General features: G+C 50.4%; 1 protein-coding gene across 10 annotated transcripts; it reads left to right on the forward strand.

Moving 5' to 3' along the window:
• Positions 1-5,328: 5,328 nt before the first annotated feature.
• On the forward strand, positions 5,329-18,777 carry LOC139676496 (PAX3- and PAX7-binding protein 1-like). Of its 10 annotated transcripts, XM_071565545.1 has the most exons (13): positions 5,591-6,017; positions 8,475-10,226; positions 11,893-12,625; positions 13,372-13,517; positions 13,664-13,785; positions 14,346-14,422; positions 14,680-14,746; positions 14,996-15,142; positions 15,544-15,674; positions 16,854-16,944; positions 17,431-17,538; positions 17,629-17,694; positions 18,501-18,777. In XM_071565545.1, exons 3-11 carry the CDS (start codon positions 12,447-12,449, stop codon positions 17,455-17,457), a joined length of 987 nt encoding a protein of 328 aa, XP_071421646.1. In that variant the 5' UTR covers positions 5,591-6,017; positions 8,475-10,226; positions 11,893-12,446; the 3' UTR covers positions 17,458-17,538; positions 17,629-17,694; positions 18,501-18,777. The 10 variants fall into 10 exon arrangements, with proteins under 10 accessions (XP_071421637.1, XP_071421646.1, XP_071421639.1 ...); XM_071565536.1 differs by lacking the exons at positions 17,431-17,538; positions 17,629-17,694; positions 18,501-18,777 and adding an exon at positions 5,329-5,572 and having other exon boundaries at positions 5,717-6,017; positions 16,854-17,429; XM_071565538.1 differs by lacking the exons at positions 17,431-17,538; positions 17,629-17,694; positions 18,501-18,777 and having other exon boundaries at positions 5,592-6,017; positions 8,475-8,849; positions 10,027-10,226; positions 16,854-17,429.
• Positions 18,778-18,833: the final 56 nt, after the last annotated feature.

Here is an 18,833-nt window from a genome sequence, read left to right on the forward strand (position 1 = left end):
CCCGCAGGGACCCCTAGGGGCCCCCAGGGACCCCCCAGAGACTCTCAGAGACCTCCAGGGACTCCCAGACACGCGCCGAGACACCCCAGGGACCCCCAGAGACCCCCAGACACCCGCCAGGGACCCTCAGATACCCCCAGAGACCCCCCAGAGATCCCCAGAGACCCCAGACCCCTCCAGGGACCCTCAGACACCCCCAGAGACCCCCAGGGACCCCCAGGGACCCCCAGGGACCCTCCAGAGACCCCCAGAGACTCTCAGAGATCCCCCAGAGACCCCACAGGGACCCCCAAGGACCCCCTAGGGACCCCCACAGATCCCCAGAGACCCCCCCTGTGAGCCCCAAAAAACTCCCCTGGGGATCTCCTGGGACCCCCCAGAAACCCCCAGACACCCCCAGAGACTCCCAGAGACCCTCCAGGGACCCTCAGACACCCCCAGAGACTCATAGAGACCCCCAGAGACCCCCAGAGACTCTCAGAGATCCCCCAGGGACCCACAGGAACCCCTCAAAGATCCACCAGAGACCCCCCAGGGACCCCCAAAGAACTCCCCTGGGGATCCCCTCGGACCCCCCAGAAATCCCCAGACACCCCCAGAGACTCCCAGAGACCCCCCAGGGACCCTCAGACACCCCCAGAGACTCCCAGAGACCCCCAGAGACCCTCAGGGACCCCCCAGGGACCCCCATAGACCGCCCAGAGATCACGAGATGCCCCCCAGGGACCTCCAGAGACCCCTCCAGAGATCACGAGAAACCCCTCCGAGACCCCCAGGGACCTCCAGAGACCCCCAGGGACCCACCTTGGGACCCCCAGAGGACCCCAGGGACCCACCCCTCATAGATCCACCAGAGACCCCCATAGATCCCACAGAGACCACCAGAGATGCTCCGGAGACACCCCAGAGACCCCCACAGAGATCCCCGGTGCCCGAAATGTCGTCCCTCGGGGAACCCCCTTGGGGACCCCCGGTGCCCGAAATGTCGCCCCTTGGGGAACCCCCATTTGGGGACCCCCGGTGCCCGAGGTGTCGCCCCTCGGCAACCACCCCGTGGGGAGCCCCGGTGCCCGAAATGCCGTCCCTCGGCCAACCTCCTTGGGGACCCCAGAGACCCCCAGAGGACCCCCCCAGGGACTCCACAGGGACCCCCAGAGACCCCAGAGATTCCCAGACACTCCCAGGGACACCCAGGGACCCCCAGGACGCTACAGAGATCTCCCAGAGAACCCCCAGTTTCCCCCAGAGACCCCCCAGAGACTGTCAGAGACCCCCAGACACCCCCAGACACCCCAGGGACCCCCCTAGACCTCCAGACACCCCCCAGGGACTCCCAGACGCCCCCACGGACCCCCAGGGCCCCCCCAGGGACCTCCCAGAGACCCCCAGAGACTCTCAGAGACCCCCCCAGGGACCCCCAGAGAGCCCACTGGGACTCCCCAGGGACCCCCAGAGACTCCCCATAGATCACCAGGGACCGCCCAAGGACCCCCGCAGACCCCCAGACACCCCCAGAGACTCCCAGGGGCCCCCAGAAACTCCCAGAGACCCCTCAGGGACCCGCAGAGACCCCTCAGGGACCCCCAGAGACTCCCAGACACCCCAGAGACTCCCAGAAACTCCCAGACACCCCAGGGACCTCCAGAGACCCCAGAGACTCCAAGAGACCCCCAGAGACCCCCACGGACCCCCCAGGGACCACCAGAGACCCCCCAGAGATTCTCAGAGACCTCCAGGGACTCCCAGACACCCGCCGAGATCCCCCAGGGACCCCCAGAGACCCTCCATAGATCACCAGGGACCGCCCAAGGACCCCCACAGACCCCCAGACACCCCCAGAGACTCCCAGGGGCCCCCAGAAACTCCCAGAGAGCCCTCAGGGTCCTGCAGAGACCCCTGAGGGACCCCCAGACACTTCCAGACACCCGCCAGGAACCCTCAGATGCCCCCAGAGACCCCCAGAGATCCCCAGAGACCCCCAGACCCCTCCAGGGACCCCCAGACACCCGCAGAGACCCGCAGGGACCCCCAGGGACCCCCAGAGAACCCCAGAGACCTCCAGGGACTCCCAGACACACGCCGAGACACCCCAGGGACCCCCAGAGACCCCCAGACACCCGCCAGGGAACCCCAGACACCCTCAGAGACCCCCAGAGACACCCCAGAGACCCCCAGAGACTCTCAGAGATCCCCCAGGGACCCACAGGAACCCCTCAAAGCTCCACCAGAGACCCCCAGAGACCCTCAGGGACCCCCCAGGGACCCCCATAGACCGCCCAGAGGTCACGAGATGCCCCCCAGGGACCTCCAGAGACCCCTCCAGAGATCACGAGAAACCCCTCCGAGACCCCCAGGGACCTCCAGAGACCCCCAGGGACCCACCTTGGGACCCCCAGAGGACCCCAGGGACCCACAGGAACCCCTCATAGATCCACCAGAGACCCCCATAGATCCCACAGAGACCTCCAGAGAACCCCAGAGACCACCAGAGATGCTCCGGAGACACCCCAGAGACCCCCACAGAGATCCCCGGTGCCCGAAATGTCGTCCCTCGGGGAACCCCCTTGGGGAGCCCCGGTGCCCGAAATGTCGTCCCTCGGGGAACCCCCTTGGGGAGCCCCGGCGCCCGAGGTGTCGCCCCTCGGCAACCCCCCCCTTCGGGGACTTCCGGCGCCCGAAATGTCGCCCCGTGGGGACCCCCCATTTGGGGACCCCCGGTGCCCGAGGTGTCGCCCCTCGGCAACCACCCCGTGGGGAGCCCCGGTGCCCGAAATGCCGTCCCTCGGCCAACCTCCTTGGGGACCCCAGGCGTGGCCGTGGGACAGAGGCGCGGCCAGCGGGGCAGAGGCGTGGCCAGTGGGGCAGGGGCGTGGCCAGGGGACAGAGGCGTGGCCAGCGGGGAAGGGGCGCGGCCAGCGGGGCAGGGGCGCGGCCAGCGGGGCAAGGGCGTGGCCAGCAGGGCAGGGGCGTGGCCAGCGTGACAGGGGCGTGGCCAGCGGGACAGGGGCGTGGCCAGCGGGGTAGAGGCGTGGCCAGCAGGGCAGGGGCGTGGCCAGAGGGACAGGGGCGTGGCCAGCGGGACAGGGGCGTGGCCAGCGGGACAGGGGCGTGGCCAGGGGACAGAGGCGTGGGCAGCGGGGCAGGGGCGCGGCCAGCAAGACAGGGGCGTGGGCAGCGGGGCAGGGGCGTGGCCAGCGGTAATGGACATAGTGCGATGGGAGTGACCTGTGGGCAGATTTTCAAGTTTGGAGGCAATGGAGTTTTTAATCATGAAGCCAACTCCTGAAAGGTGTCTTTGGTTTTGGGTTTGCCTGACCAGTAGAGTGTGCAGCCAGCACCATGTTCTTTAAGGCTGCCCCTTCCTCATGAACACGAACTTCACTGAGAGCAGCAATGTCAATGTTGAGCCGTGACAGTTCGTGGGCAATTAGAGCACAACGACGCTCAGGACGTCCACTCTCCCCAGTATCAAGCGTGGTTCTGATGTTCCAACATGCCAGTGTTAGTTTGAGCACACCTTTGCAGGCAGGTGTATCCTTTGGATTCTCTGCTTTTGTTTGACCACATGGAAGATGCTGGTTGGCCGTGGTTCTCCAACCGGGTGTGGAGATGACCTTGTTTAGGCCACCTTTGCTAGGCCCCTCTCCGTGTGGAGCAAGCAGTGCTGTCCTTAAAAAAGGCTGCTTGGTCGTTCAGGATGCAACTCCACGAGACTGTCATTTTGTTCTTTGGGTTTTTTTCCTGGTTTTCTGATTTCCTTTTTGAGCTCTGTGGTGCTAGGGAGAAAAAACTGGAAACAAATCAAACTGAAGGGATTTCCTGAGTTGCTTTGCAGAGAAGTGCCACCTTCAGAGGATGCACAAATCCACCAGGAAGTCAAGGAAGGAGCTGTGGAAAGTGCAGCAGAGTGCAGGGAGCAGCCACTGTCCCAGCTCCCTGGTTTTGGGGGCATTAGTCCACCTACGGAAAGGAAAAAAGCCTCCCCGTCTTGTTTTCAGCCCTGCAGAGGAATGTCATGTTCCAGAATTTCGGAGGGATTTGTGTGTGTCCTGTGCTGGCAGCTGCGTGTCTTGGGAGGCCATGGAGTGACATACATTGGGGGGACATGGGGGGACAAGGGGAGGACATGGGGGGAGGACACGGGGAGGACATGGGGGGACATCAGGGGGACATGGGAGGACATCAGGGGGACAGGAGGGTACATCGAGGGGACATGGGGAGGACATCAGGGAGATGGGGTGGACATGGGGGATGCAGGGGACATGGGGGAAACTTGGGGGGGACACTGAGGACATGGGAAGGATATGGGGGAACATGGGACGTCCAGGGAAGTCCATGGGGGCCCAGGGGGGTCCAGAGGGGTCCAAAGCATTTTGGGGAGTCCAGGAGGGTTCAAGTTGGTCCAGAAGGGTCCAGGGGTTTTCGCTGGGGGTATGAGGGGGGGTCCATGAGGGCCCTAGGAGGATTCAAGGTGGTCCAGGAATGTTCAGGAGAGTCCAGAAGGGTTCAGGGGGTTTTAAGGGAGTGGACTGGGGGTCCCAGGCGGGTTTGAGAGGGGTCCAGGGGGCTTCAGGGGGTTTGGAGGGGTCCACGGGAGTCCAAGTGTGATTCAAGAGGGTCCAAGGGGTCCAAGGTTTTTGGGAGTGTCAAGGGGGGGTGGAGGGTGGTGCAAGGTGGTCCAAGAGAGTTGAGGAAAGTCCAAGGGGGATTCAGGAGGGTCCAGGGGAGTTCAGGAGGGTCCAAAGGGATCCAGGAGAAGTCAGAGAGGAATGAGGGGGGTCTCACAGTGGATGAAGGTGGTAAGGTGGGTCTCAGAGGAGTCACAGGGAGGTAAGGGGAGGTAAGAGTGGTCAGGGGGTGCCTGGGGCACTCAGGGACCCCCATTGCCCACAGCCCAGCAATGTCGGCCCTCGGGAACCCCCCTTGGGGACCCCCGGCGCCCAAAATGTCGGCCCTCGGCAACCCCCCTTGGGGACCCCCGGCGCCCAAAATGTCGGCCCTCGGGAACTCCCCTTGGGGACCCCCGGCGCCCAAAATGTCGGCCCTCGGCAACCCCCCTTGGGGACCCCCGGCGCCCAAAATGTCGGCCCTCGGGAACCCCCCTTGGGGACCCCCGGCGCCCAAAATGTCGGCCCTCGGCAACCCCCCTTGGGGACCCCCGGCGCCCAAAATGTCGGCCCTCGGGAACCCCCCCCCTTGGAGACCCCTGGCGCCCGAGGGCTCCCCCCTCGGCAACCTCCCCTTGGGGACCCCCGGCGGGCATTGTTGGTGGTGGGGGCTGGAGTGCGCTGCAGTTCCCGGCCGTGTCCGCCAGGCGGCGCCAGCGAGGCAGAGGGGCCGGCCGAGGGCGGGATTCGAACCGTCGTTTGGGTAGAGGGAGCTCCGTCGGTACTGCGCTCTCTGCTGCCCGGGAGCGCCATCCCGTGTGCGTTCATGGCGCTGTTTTCCCGCACCTGCCGCAGCCGGTGCCGCGGGAGCGCGCGGGGAACATCCCGCCGCCGGTGCGGCTGCTCCAGAGGCGTTCCTGGAGCGCGGCGCCGGCACCATCGCCCGCAGCGCCGCCGCCAAGATCGTGAGTGCCAGGGCCGCGGGGCAGGGGCTGGGCTGGGCTGGGCCTCAGTGGCGCTCCATGCACGGACAAATACTCTGCGTGCAGCTCGGTGGGTGCTTTCCCGTCCTGGGGGAAGGCTTTGCGGCGCCTCGTTTTATTTTGCAGGCAATACAATACAATAGGAACGCAAATACATGGAAAAAGGAAAGAAGTAAAAAAGAAAAAGCCCCGCCTGGCCCCCGGAGGAATCCCGAGGCTGCCGGGACACGGTCCCGGCGGGAGCAGCGCGGGCGGCGGCGCCGAGCTCGGCTCTGCCGGGCGGGGGCCTGGGGGGCTCCGCTCCGGCCCCAGCGACAAACAGCGCAAACTGGAGCCGAGCGAGGAAGTGGCTGAGCAGCGAGAAGCCGCAAGGTCCCAGCGCTGGAAGCCCACGTGGAGCACGAGAGACTCGGCCGTGGCAAAGGAGGCGAGTTACTGCCTGGGGAAAGTAGCCTGTGATTCTTCCTGCATCAAATACTCTCAAATTTCTGCGGATTTCGGTGATTTAGAGGAGTTCTTTATTTACAGCATTGCAGTAAATGTTTCCGTAAGCGTTTCCCGTTTATATTTACCCAGAAGACTCCTTATCTACCGGCAATACAGTAGCTTTTATTGCCGTGTTTCAGAATAGCCCTGTAGGTCTCTGCAGGTGTTTGGGGTCCTCGGGGGATCCTGCAGGACCCCCTAGAACCCTGGTGGTTTCTGGGGCGTTCCTGCTGATTCCTGGGGGTTCATTTCTTTTGGGGCTCCCTTTGGGGTCCCTGTAGGTCTTTGGGGATCCCTTTAGTCCTGGGGATTGTTGCGGCTTTTCTGTGTCCCTGGAGGTCCCTGGGGTTCTTTGGAGTTCCCTGGGGCTCCCCTGAGTGCCACAAGTCCCTGTAAATCTCTGGGGTGTCTCTGGCGGTCCCTGTGAGTGTTGAGGGTCCTTGTCGGTCCAGAAGTGTTCCATGGGGGTCTCTGGGGGTCTTGGGTGTCCCTGGATGTTGGGGGACTTTGGGGTTCATTGGGGTCCTTGGAGGTCCTTGGGTGTCTCTTTAAGGTCCAGAGGGTCTTGGGGGGGTGGGGTGGGGGGGTGTCTCTGCAGATCGCTGGGGGACCCTGGGTGTCCATGAAAGTGTTTGTAGTTCCCTGGGGGTCCCCTGATTGCCAGGAATCCCTGTAGAACCCTGAAGGATCCCTGGGCTCTCAGGAGATATCTGAGGGTCCCCGAGGTTGTGAGGAGTCCCTGAGGGGTCTTTGGGGTTCCTTGTGGGTCCTTGAGTATCCCATGGGGGTCCCTGGGGGTGGTGGTGTTCTCTGGGAGTCTCTTGGGGGTTCCTGGAGGTGCTGTAAAGTCTCTGTAGATCCCTGGGTGTCCCTGAGGGTCTCCTGGGTGCCGGCAGACCCTGGAGTTCCCCGGGGTTTTCTGGGGGGTCCATGTGGATGCCTTTGCATATCTGGGAGTGTTGGACGTACTAGGGTGTTTCCGTAGGACGCTGTAGATCTCTAGAGGCCTCTTGGGGTCCCCGTAGTTTCCTTGGGGTCCCTGTGGGTGCCTTTGGGTCCCTAAAGGTGTTGGGGGGATCCTTGTGGGGGTTCTTGTAAGTCTCTGGGTATCCCTTTATTTTCTCGAGGTTTCTGGTGGTTCCCCTGGTCCCTGGAGGTCCCTTGGGCATCCCTGGAGGTCCCGGGGTCTTTGTAGTTCCCTGGCCCTCCCCTGAGTGCTGGGAAGACCCTGTAGATCCCAGGGTGTCCCCGGAGGTGTTTGGGGTCTCTGGCGTTCCTTGTGGATCCACGGATGTCCCATGAGGGTTCCTGGGGATGGTGGGAGTCCCTGCGGGTCTCTTGGGGGTTCCTGGAGGTGCTGAGGGTCCGGATAGATCTCTGGGGTCCCTTTAATTCTTGGGGGTCTCTGGGACTGCTCTGCGTGCTGGGTTCCCTCTGGGTCTCTGCGGGTTCTTGGGGTCCCTTTTGTTCCCTGGGGGCCCTTGTGTGTCCCTTTGGGTCCCTGGGGTTGGTGTTCCTGGGGGTCTCTTGGGTGCCCCTGTAGATGCCTGAGGGTCCCTGGGGGTCCCTTGAGAGCCGGGAGACCCTGGAGTTCCCTGGGTGTTTCTTGGGGTCCCTGTTGTTCCCTGGGGGTTCCCGTGTGTCCCTTTGGATCTCTCCTGGGTGTTGGGGGTCCTTGGGGGCTCCTGTAGGACCCTTTAGGTACCTGGAGGTCTCGGGGATCTGAGTTGCATCTTCTGGACACTGCACAGTCTTATAGTGAAGGAGTGAAAGGCCAATGAGGTGTTCAGCACATTAAGCTGCATTCTTTTAAACTACAAATCAGAGTTTTCCCCTTCAGTAGATGAAGAATTTTAATTTTTAGTGTATACAGGGTTTTGTTGGTGTGGGGTTTTTTTATTTACCCATTGTAATGTGCTTGTCAGGTACACAAAAGGTCGGGAATGAACAACACAATTGCAACGAGAAATCATTTGTAATCAACAGCTTGCACTTTACATGTCTTCGAAATTGGTCTGTGCCCCTTGCAGTGTTACAGCCTCTGACAGTGAATCACGTTAGCAGAGGAAGAAGTGCTTCGTGTGAGCTGTAGTTTCCCTCTCCCTGCAGCCTTTCCAGCAGCTTTTCTTCAGGGCCCGCTCTGTTCTGTGTGCCATCAACTCGTGTGACAATCTGTGGGAGGGGCCGGTGCGATGCGCTCAGCACAGTCTGGCAAATGAATTTCAACCATCGGCCTTGCTGTCGATGGAGGGGGGGGAAGTGACAAACGAAGGTTGGAGAAAGTGTCTGTGCTGTATCTCCCATACATGGGCTCTACTTGCACTGTCTTTAATATCTCAATGGTCTGCCTTAGACAGGCTTTTGGGTGTAAATTTACTGTTCATCCATTGCCCTTCAGGTTGGACTCCATGACAGAAACGCACAAGGCTCATCGGCAGCAATGTGAGAAACATCAGCAAAGCCGAGAGGACTCTGCCAAGGCAATGAAAGACTAGAAGAGTCTTTGGGGGTACTGGTGAACAGTGTAAGTTTTTGCAGGAAATGCGAGGGAATGTCCAAGACTTGCTTGAGTGTTTCAGAGAAAAGGTAAGGATGCAAAAACATTCATCTCTTAAAAAAAAAAAAGAGTCTCGTAGTACCTGCCAAAGAGCACATTTTCCTCTGTTTTCAAACCCTGAGTACATACTACTCTTCTAAAGGTTTGGTCATTCGAGGATTGAAAAGAACTTCTCATCATGCTGAGCTGGTTGTCAGAAACTTCACAGTGTACGAGGTCAGTGACTTTAGATTGCCTAAAAACTTGCAGATTTTCTGTCTAGAGGACTTTGGTAGATACTCTGGCATTTCAAGTTTACTCAGATGCTGCTTTTTACTTTTGTTGGATGTCAGGTTAGCAAAAATAAGGGCTGAACTATGATCTTGTTAGTTTCTGGAATGTTTTGTGTACACAGTGACAGACTTTTGTCTTCTGTATTGTTATAGACTTCCTTCTGCCAGGCGTCACTTGGTATTACTCTGCTCTGAGGGAGAAGAGTTGTAAAAGTAAAGTGGCTGTTCAGAGACACCCAGACTTGAAAATATCCTTCTTTCATGTGCATGTCCAACTCAAAAACATAATTAGTTTTTTCTCAAGATTTTCACAATGGTTGGATTACTTACTTTGTGGTAAATATTGTAGGAGCTCCTGAATATATTACCCATTTCTGTATTTATATATATATATATATTAGGCACACACAGGAGCTGTGGAATTCAGCTGGCAGTACATGGGCTGTTTCTCTGTTGTCTTCTGACTTGAATACAGTAGCACAGTAGCTTCTAAATATAGAACCTGTCGGAATGACCAAGCAGTTTAAGCTGCTGTTTGCCCAGCTCGGTGGGTGTGGGAGGGGAACAGAAAAGCATTCTGGGTGTTAATGGGGTAGATATTAATTGTCCAGTGTCCCTGGAATTGGGAGAGACCAGTCTGCAGTCCTGTAAAGTGAAGACTGTGTTGTGAACAAACCTGGGAAGTGTGAACCAGTTAGTTCATCCAAGTGATTGATTAGTGTGACTAATTAGTTGCCATTGATTGTTCACTGAGGAAGCCACACTCCTGAGTCTGACAGATTTTGTATAACCAGGAAAACATATTATTAAGAAGTTGTGTAACAATTTCAGTTCGGTTTGAAGGAGGGTTTTTGGCCTACCTAGCTCCACTAGTAAATAAATCAATCCCAGCCATTTGACAGCAAATTAACGAGCCTGGTTGTTAAATTAGCAGCAGCTACAGTTGCTTTCCTACAACATACCCTTGCTTTGCTGGTAGTTGGTTTTTAAGGATTCTACACCTGGACGACTTTCTCAGCCTCCCTGTACCTCACCTGGCATTCCAGTCCGTTGAACTTGTAAGATGTGACTTCTGTCATCTCCTGCCTTTTAGGGGCATTCACAGAGTTTTGCTGTTTCAGGAGGAGGCTGTTGCTGTATTTGTCTGCACAGTGAGCTGCAAAAGCAGGAGCTGATGGGTCAGTCCAGCTGGAGCATTTCATTTATTGTGACATTATTTGGCCAGATACTGTTTGGAATTCAGTGCTTTCAGCACGACAAAGGTACCATCAGATTCAGAACCAGCAGCCCACGGGACACCACAAGGTTTTCTAAAATGGAGGTGGGAGGAGGAGGGAAAAATCAAGTAATCATTGTCAGTTTTTATTTCAATGGGATGCAGTAGGATGGTGAATTGTTGTCTTTTGAGCGTAGAGCTGAATTGCCTTCAGCTGTTTGGTAGAACCTGTGGCCCTGACTGCTTCATATTTAGTGTTGCTGTTATTATTTATAATAATGTTGTCACGACCTGCTCCTGGGAAGGGGACGGGGGTAACCGAGTTTGTTTTTAATCATTGCCTTTGGGGTGGATTAAAGTGAAACGACACCATATGATCGGTGTTTATTTTAACAATTCCGTACAGTGTGACATAGAAAATAACCTTAGTGGGGGGGAAAAGATGCACAGGGGGAAGAAAGACAGGAGAAGGGTCCAGAACAGCAGGGAAAAGAAGAGGTGAGAGAAGGTGAGAATGGAAAGGTTACACAGTCACCGCCCGGGGATCCAGCGTTGCATGTCAACGGTCCTGCGGTCGGCGGGGTCGAAGAACAGAACCCAAATTCCCCAAATCACCAGTCCATTTTCTACCCTCAGCATGCCCTCTGCACCTCCCTCCGAGGCAGGGGGTTGTTTTCTGCGAACCCCCAGATTCGCCGGAGGGCAGGGCAAGGGCTCCTCTTGCCTCTTCAGCCCTGCAGGAAGGGATGGCCCCAACTGCCCATCAGGGGTATAATGCAAAAGTCAAAAGCCTGCAAAGTTTCTTAGAATGCATAAATCATTAACCGTCAGTCTGACAGCACCCAGCCATGTCTGCATTCAATAACAATTTTTCTTTGTCGTTCTCCGTGAAGCTTCACTGAGGGCGGTGATTTTTATATAGTGGACAGGGAGACAGAAGAGGAAAGGAAAGGAAGGGAAGCCCCCCGTGCACGGGATTCCCCCCCTTAAGGAAAACAATTTTATTTCTCTGCTCCGTGAGTGGTAGTGGGGGGGCATTATAGGATTTCAGTAGTTACAATTAAATTTCTTAACATTAATAACACAAATGAACATTAAAAAGTTACAAACATACAGAAATGCTGGAAATTATGCACACGTGACATTAATAAGGTTACAAACACACAAATACTTGCAAAATTATACATTAAAACATAGAGTTACTTGGGAGACAAATGCTTGAAGTTATCAGAAAGCATTGAGTTACTTGGGAGCTGGTGAAAGGCTTTCTTATATTCTCCTTTAGGCCTACGTTTAGTTCTATTTGTTAAATTTAACCAAATGTGGTAGGCATTGTTTTTTAAGGCAAAGACAAAAGCATGTAATGCATATTTGTTTGATTCCAAATATGCCTAAATACTTGTACTAACTCCCAGGTTACATTTGGTTGAGTTTCTCAATTGAGAGACATATTCCAAAAGGACAAAATAAACTTGCATATATCTTACACAATTTTACTAGCAAGTTGTTCATATGAAACAAGCAATTTTGGGAGTAGGGGAACACAAACACAATGTTTGTGGTAGGTTTTTACATATTGAAATTTGTTAGGATCAGAACATTTTCAAGACGAAGCACATGCAAACAACCCAAAAGAAAAATAACCAGCATAACTTTTCAGTCTTGTTGTTACTTCATGTTCTCATAGAACAATGAGAACCAATCATAGCAGCTGTAGAAAGTTTTATCGGTTTCATGTAGTTTTATGTGGTTTCATTTCTTCGTCTGGCAGGTTTCTGTAAAAAAGGAACACATCTGGCCCACTGTGGACCCGTTAAACGGGTTTGTGGTGGGGCTGAGGGGACCCCAGTGTTGGACTGCTGGGGGCAGCTGCCCTCAGGGGGTGATTGATGCTATTCCCTTTCTGATTCACGGTCCTTACTGCTGTATTTTGACTATGTTCTCTGAATGGCCTTGCTTAAATTGTTAGTTCTTCAGAGGGATACAGGGGTTTGTTAACCTCTACCGGTCTGGGGTATTCCAAATTGATGTAATTCACAATTTTTCATTGCAAGCTTTTAATTTTTTTCTTCCTCATTTTGTAATGTTGAAGCAACAGATTTATTTCCTTTTTCCCCGAACTGCTTCACGTTCATCAGTCGACTGTGGGAGTTCTTTTCCTAATTGCTCCTGTAATTCCTTTATCTGCACCTTAAAAGGGCTCGAGCACTGCAGGGATGGCCCCAACTGCCCATCAGGGGTATAATGCAAAAGTCAAAAGCCCGCAAAGTTTCTTGGAATGCATAAATCATTAACCGTTTCAGTCTCTGACACCCCTGCACCTTCATGCCCTGTGGAACTCTGGCTGGCAATATCCCAGTCTCCCTCCTAGTCTGCATTACCCAGTTACCAGGTGGGGAGCAAGGGAAAAGCAGACATTGCTGCAGCCCAGTATCCTGGCCCATGTTCGTTCTGCAGCCTGCATGTTGTGCTTACATGAGCTGCCACCAGGACAAACAGTTCAGGTACCTTTTGACTCCTGCTCTCTTCTTTTCTTTTTTTTTCAGAAGTGTTTTCATAACTACTAAGAGAAATTTTTTAAAAGGGAGTTTTCTGTCACCTCTGCTCTGATTGCAGAGGGAGGGAAGTGTAAGTCCTCTTCAGAGGGAATCCAGAGTATTTAATTAATTTGTTAATTTATTATGATTTACTTCATTAATCAAACCAGGGAAAATCTGAAATATATCCTCATTAAATTTAAAACCGTTTCTGCACATTGTCCCTTCTGCCTTGTCATTTCTCAGTGAGTTTCCAGGCTGACAAAACAAAACTCAGGTTAGTTAGAGACATGGTACAGAATTCTCAAGTCTAACTGTGTTCCCTCCTGACTGTTGCTGGTCCTGGTAAGCACTTTGTTAAGTTAGAAAAAATACAAGGTGCTCATAAAGAGATGTTTTGAATCCAGAAAGTATAATTTTGTAGTTCTGCACAACTGAACTGTAATTCCCACTTGTACCCTGATCTTTGGGGTTTTCTTTTTGGTGTAAGTACAAGTTAAAATCTGTGGGGCAACAACTGTGAAAACAATCAGGTTTCTGCTATTTTAGGTTTTCATTCTATCGGTGACTGTGGGCTAAGAGAGTGAATTGGTTCATCTGGTTGAGTGTTTTAGAGTTTGTTTTGTGAGTGTATGATCCTTGCATACATGTTACTTCTTGTATGTGTTGACTCAAATCTCTTTTTAGGTATCTAACTCAAATTCTCTTATTAGGGCAAGTGTCGAGATTTTGAAACAATGTTGTGGTTTGAATCCTTTGCTGTTTTACGGCTGTGAAGAGCAGGAGCAAGTGAAAGATGATGCTGAGATTTCACTGTTGCCTACCATTGTAGAGCGAGTTGTTCTTCCTAAATTAACAGGTATAGGTTTGGAAAATGGTGGGGAAGGGGTTGTGGAATCTCGTGCTTGTTTGTGCTTTCAGATTTTACTGTTTTGTAAATAAATGAATGATCAATACCTGTATTTGAGTATGTTCAAGGTGGGGTAATTCTTTACTCTCTTACAGTGATTTCAGAAAATATCTGGGATCCTTTTTCTACCACACAGACATGTAGAGTGGTGGCAATTGTACAGAAACCAGTAGGTGGATACCCCTCAGTGGTGAATGCAGAAAACAAAAACACACAAGTGAGTTGGGTTTTTTGCATAAGTTAAGGAATTTGAATATATTTTTACTATACTTAATGCTGGAAAACAGAGGAAGAAAGAGAAGTTTTCAGTTTATTTGATGCTCGGCAGCTTGGTTGTGAACAGTCAAGTATGGTGATAGATTAGGAGAAGGAACTCAGTGAAACCTCCCCAAAATAGATACTGGAGATAAAAAGATACACCAAATGTAAGACTTGTTGGTCTCCAGTTTTGCTTTAAGGGTCTGCTACAAATACTGTGTTTTCTTTCTTAAGATCTCTGCAATCTTTTCAAATGCAGTGCCTGGAAATTGGGTAGTTTTACTTTGCCTTCTGTGAGTGCAGCAACTGATGTTAAGAGTTCAGGCTTTAATGGAACCTGTCAAAGTTCAGATGTTTTCATTATTACAGGCTTCTTCCTTTAAGACTGGATGTGTGCTTAAATATGTGTGCCCTTACTGTTGGGCTCACAAATGTTCTTTATTGTTTTAAAAATCAATTTCCGATTTTTAACTACTAAGCAGTGCCTTGGACATCTAAAAATAAAATGATCTGTTTCAGATGCTTTTGAAGGCATTATTGCTAAGAATGAGGAGAACACTAGATGCTGATGTATTCATGCCCTTCTATCCAAAAAAGTAAGTTTACTTTCAACTATGGTGTTAGATTTTTCTTAGCAAGTTGCTGCCTTCTGTCCACAGTTAACAGGGTTTTTCCCAGTGTGGTTCAGTGCCTGGATACAGGACATCTTTTTGTTATCCTCCTGGTAGAATTTAGCAAAGACAAGAAGGATGGAAGGGAGTATTTATGGAAATGAATTGTGTGCTGGAAACCAGCAAATTGCAGACAGAGATGTGGTCTTGGTTGCTCATTAAGAAATCTCTTTACTTTGCAGCATCTTAGAAAACAAGAACTCTGGTCCATATTTGTTTTTCCAACGTCAGTTTTGGTCCTCTGGTAAGGTGAGTAAATACATCTGGTAAATGGTCTGAGACAGTGCAGCAATAAAATACTTCTCAAATTTGTGGAAAAGGGTAGATGGAAGCTGCTGTAATCTCTAAATGAGGATCCTTAGTCTTTGGTAATGCACTGTGAGGGAGACTGTATTCTGAATAGGTTTGCAAGATATTTAAAATATTAAATATTTTTAAATGTTTGATGTGTTTGATCAACTTTCTGGTTTCAGTAAGTCTTGAAATGCCTATTTTCAGTTATTAGGAAACTTTCTCCAGTGGTATGGGATCCTTTCAAATCAAACTCTCCAGGAGCTGTCCATAGATGGGCTGCTGAACAGGCACATTCTTATGGCTTTTCAAAACTCAGAGTATGGAGAGGACAGCATGAAGAAGGCTCAAAGTGTAAGTAAAATCAAACAATGTTTAAAATCACAGATTGCAATTAAAGGAAAATGTGGTTAAAACTTGAAGTTGCCTATGAAATCTCGGGTTTGGTATTTCAAAAGTTGTAGTGTCAGTGAAAAAGAGATTTTGTATTTTTTAACACACAAACTAAAGAAAGAAACTTCTCTGGCTTATACCTGTATTTCGTGTAGGTATTTTGTGGGTTTCAGTGTCACACTGCTTGGATTTTGGATACTTTTTTGGCAGTTCTCTCATTTTTTCACTCAGTTGGGTCTTGTCACCTCAATCTCAGCTGGCAGATTTCCCCAATCATGTTACATAGTTTGTAAGAATTTTCTTACATTGTATTTAACTTTCTTTTCCTGTTCTGCCTGGGTAATTGCTTGCTTTCCTAACAGTGGTTCAGTAATCTAAGAGGAGACAAGACTATTTCCCAGCTAGAAAACTCCTGTAGATACCTTGCTCACCTGGCTGATACAATTTACAGACACAGCATTGGTTGCTCTGATGTAGAGAAGAGAAATGCAAGGTAATTACCTTGAGTTAAAGCAATTGCAGTTCTTGTCATTTGTTTTATTTTGCCTGTACATGCAAACATGAGTAACTGTCTCCATCCTGTGGAGTGTCTTTGGAAACTTCTTTAAAAGGAGACTTCCAAAATGTTACCGTGTGGTACATGGGGATATTTTTAAAGTGTCTGGACACAGCACCTCCTGGAAATACTGAAACACTGATGATACCTGTTGTACCACTGCTCAGTGTCACAGACTCTTATGGGGCTTTGTAAAATGGAAGGAGAGGGACTTTTTATATGGGCAGATCATGTCCACTCAAGGGGCAATGGTTCTAAACTGCAAGAGGAGATATTTAGGTTGGATTTTAGGGAGACATTCTTCCCTGTGAGGGTGGTGAGGCACTGGCACAGGTTGCCCAGGGAAGCTGTGGCTGCCCCATCCTTTTAAGTGTCCAAGGTCAGGTTGGATGGGGCTCGAAGCAACCTGGGCTATGGAAGATGTCCCTTCCAAACAAAACCACCTTTTATTCTGCCAAATTTTGCAGCTACTGCATGTGGACTATTTCACCCTGTGAGCCCTGCTGATTCCTGCATAATGGCTTCTGAATTGCAAACTGTCTTTCCTATACAGTGCAAACCTTCTGATTTCATTTACACAAGCAGCTGGATGAACTTTTTGGCCTTAGATCCAAGAGTCACTTTGCTTGAGTCCCATAATGAGCTTAATTAGAAGTTCAGATTAGACACATCACTGCTGGCCTGTAATGGTTTGGCAACAGCAACAGCACAGGAATAAAGAATCTTCCAGTCTTGTTATACTCTTGTGTATCAGTGTAGCAATTTGTGTGTGAAGTTCATTGAAATTTTTGAACTCTCTCTTTTGGTAGTCTGTGTCTAGGTTTGAAAGAACCTTTTTTACCAGGTGTAAGTACAAACTTGGTAAAAGTTTGTATTGGGAGAGAAACATGCAGTTAGCCTTATTTTCATAGGAAGTTCTAATTTAATTTCTGTCTTCTGTCCTGCCTTTTCCCAGCATTAAACAAATCTGCTGCTGTTGCCCTAATTAAGCAACTCTAATAAATCTGAGGCAGGAATATTTATGATATGGCTTTCATGATGTAGCCTTCTGTTGGGATATTAATCCATGTCATTGATTGTTCTACCCCTTTACTGACTTCTCCTCCCTCCTTTTAGGGAGCACATCAGGCAGGTCATAAAGCTCCTGGCGAGTACCCGAGCCCTGGATCACGCCGTGACAGTTGCAAATGATCACAATGTGAAAGAGGTAAAGATTTTAATAGAGGGAAAAGAGACTTTTCCCACAACTCATTTTGAGCTTTAAAACCATTCCTGATGTGTAATTTATGTACATATGTAAAGTTTCTTAAACTGTATAGTATTGATCTTTGTTTCAATACGAAGTGCATTCTTACAGACAGCACCCTGAAAAATAAAAATCATTGACTTCATTTAAAACAAAAATGGAATCCCAAGATTTTCATCTTTCCAGAAGCCACCTTTTTCTCCAAGTTTCTCAAAATCTTGTTTACAAGAGTACTTTGTGCCCATGCTCAGTAGTCCTGTACTGCTGTTAATTGCTCCATGGTTACCTGGCATGTGTATAATATACTTTGTGTAATACACTGTATGCATTTATTTATAACATCATGTTGCTTTCACACTGGGTATAAAGATGTATTGTTGCATTAAGCTTTTCATTTGCTAAAAATTACTTATTTTGACAATAAAATGATCGTACTGTTGGTCAAAGGAACTGGTAAAACATTCAACTGTGTGAAAATTGTGAGCTCAAGAGTACACACATTGGAATGGAACCTGACCTTTAAGAAGCAGCTGGGCTGCACTCCAAGTGGAGCAGGTAAAAAGTGGTTTGCATTCAGAATATCAACTCAGAAGACTGTTTTTCAAAAGGGAACTCCAAACTCAATGCTGAATTATTTTAATACAGTCAGAGAATGAGAACTTGTGCTGATGGTGCACGTGTAGACGGCAGCACTTCCTGAAGTCCAGACACGTAAGTTGCTCAAATCCACTTTGTGTCCCATTTTGGGGTGGGGGGGTTGTGGTGGTTTTCAGGGTTTTGTTGGTTGGTTTTCTAATGTAATCCATGGAACCTGCTTCTTCAGATTAGTGTGGCTAAAGATGTCAAGAAGAATGAAGGTGAAAAAAGCTTGGAAGTACTTATATTTTAGTAAATATTCAAATGTTACACTTCCCACTAAATACCATATAAAAATGTTCTTTTAAAAAAACAAGGATCAAAGGTAAATGTAAAGAAACAAGAAAACATTTTTTAAAAATCTGTTGATTTATATCAGAACAGTAGTGACTTGGTCTTGGGGTCCAAGGCATGGGGCAGCTGTAACAGCCTTGGGTTAAGAACTATTTCCGTTTGTGCCCTAATTATTTTTAGGGGAACTGTTGCAATTTGCATAATGAGTGCCATTTATGCTCATGTGATGGTTTAAATGAGGATGGTAAAAACATCCCATTTGTAACATGCACAGTTCCTTTGGACAGCGGACAGTGTTTTTTCTGAACTCTTGGGATTGATGGAGTACGCTCAGAAATGCCTGCTCTGAAAAGTTGTTTCAATAAACTCATCTGGTGAAGGAGTTGTTGGGGCTGCAACTCGGGAAGCTTTGTTCCTTTAGGAAGGGAGCAAAGGCAATTCCGTGGGTGCCGGCCGACTTTCCACATGTCAGCCCAAAAAGCTGCTGGTGCTGGCAGCAAACAGTCTGTGTGGGGGAGGTAAAGGCCGGGCGGCTCCTGCCTGGCACTGCTTGTGGCAGCAATTCATGGGGATGTTCTATTCTGAAGGTCGCGTTTGAATTTTGGAGGTGGGCTCCAGGAAGAAAATGACTTTATTTTTATTTGGAAATGTCAGAAACAGGATTTTGCTGAAGCTAAAGCAACTAGACCAAGGTAGGAATAGAGTTTTGGGGGAATTTCGGAGCTTTCCTGCCATTCCATTTGGTTTTGGGAAGTTTCATAGCCCGGAGGAGAGGCAGGGATGATGAGTGCCAGGTGTACAGAGGCTCACAAAAGAACTCGTTAGTTTTTAAGCACTGGGCAAAGACCTCAATGTGCGTTCATTGTTCATTGTCTTATCTCAGAAGTTCTTAAGCACCTTTGGAGTTTTAGCAAAACACC

The sequence above is a fragment of the Pithys albifrons genome, chromosome 10, assembly GCF_047495875.1.
Source record: "Pithys albifrons albifrons isolate INPA30051 chromosome 10, PitAlb_v1, whole genome shotgun sequence".
NCBI lineage: Eukaryota > Metazoa > Chordata > Aves > Passeriformes > Thamnophilidae > Pithys > Pithys albifrons.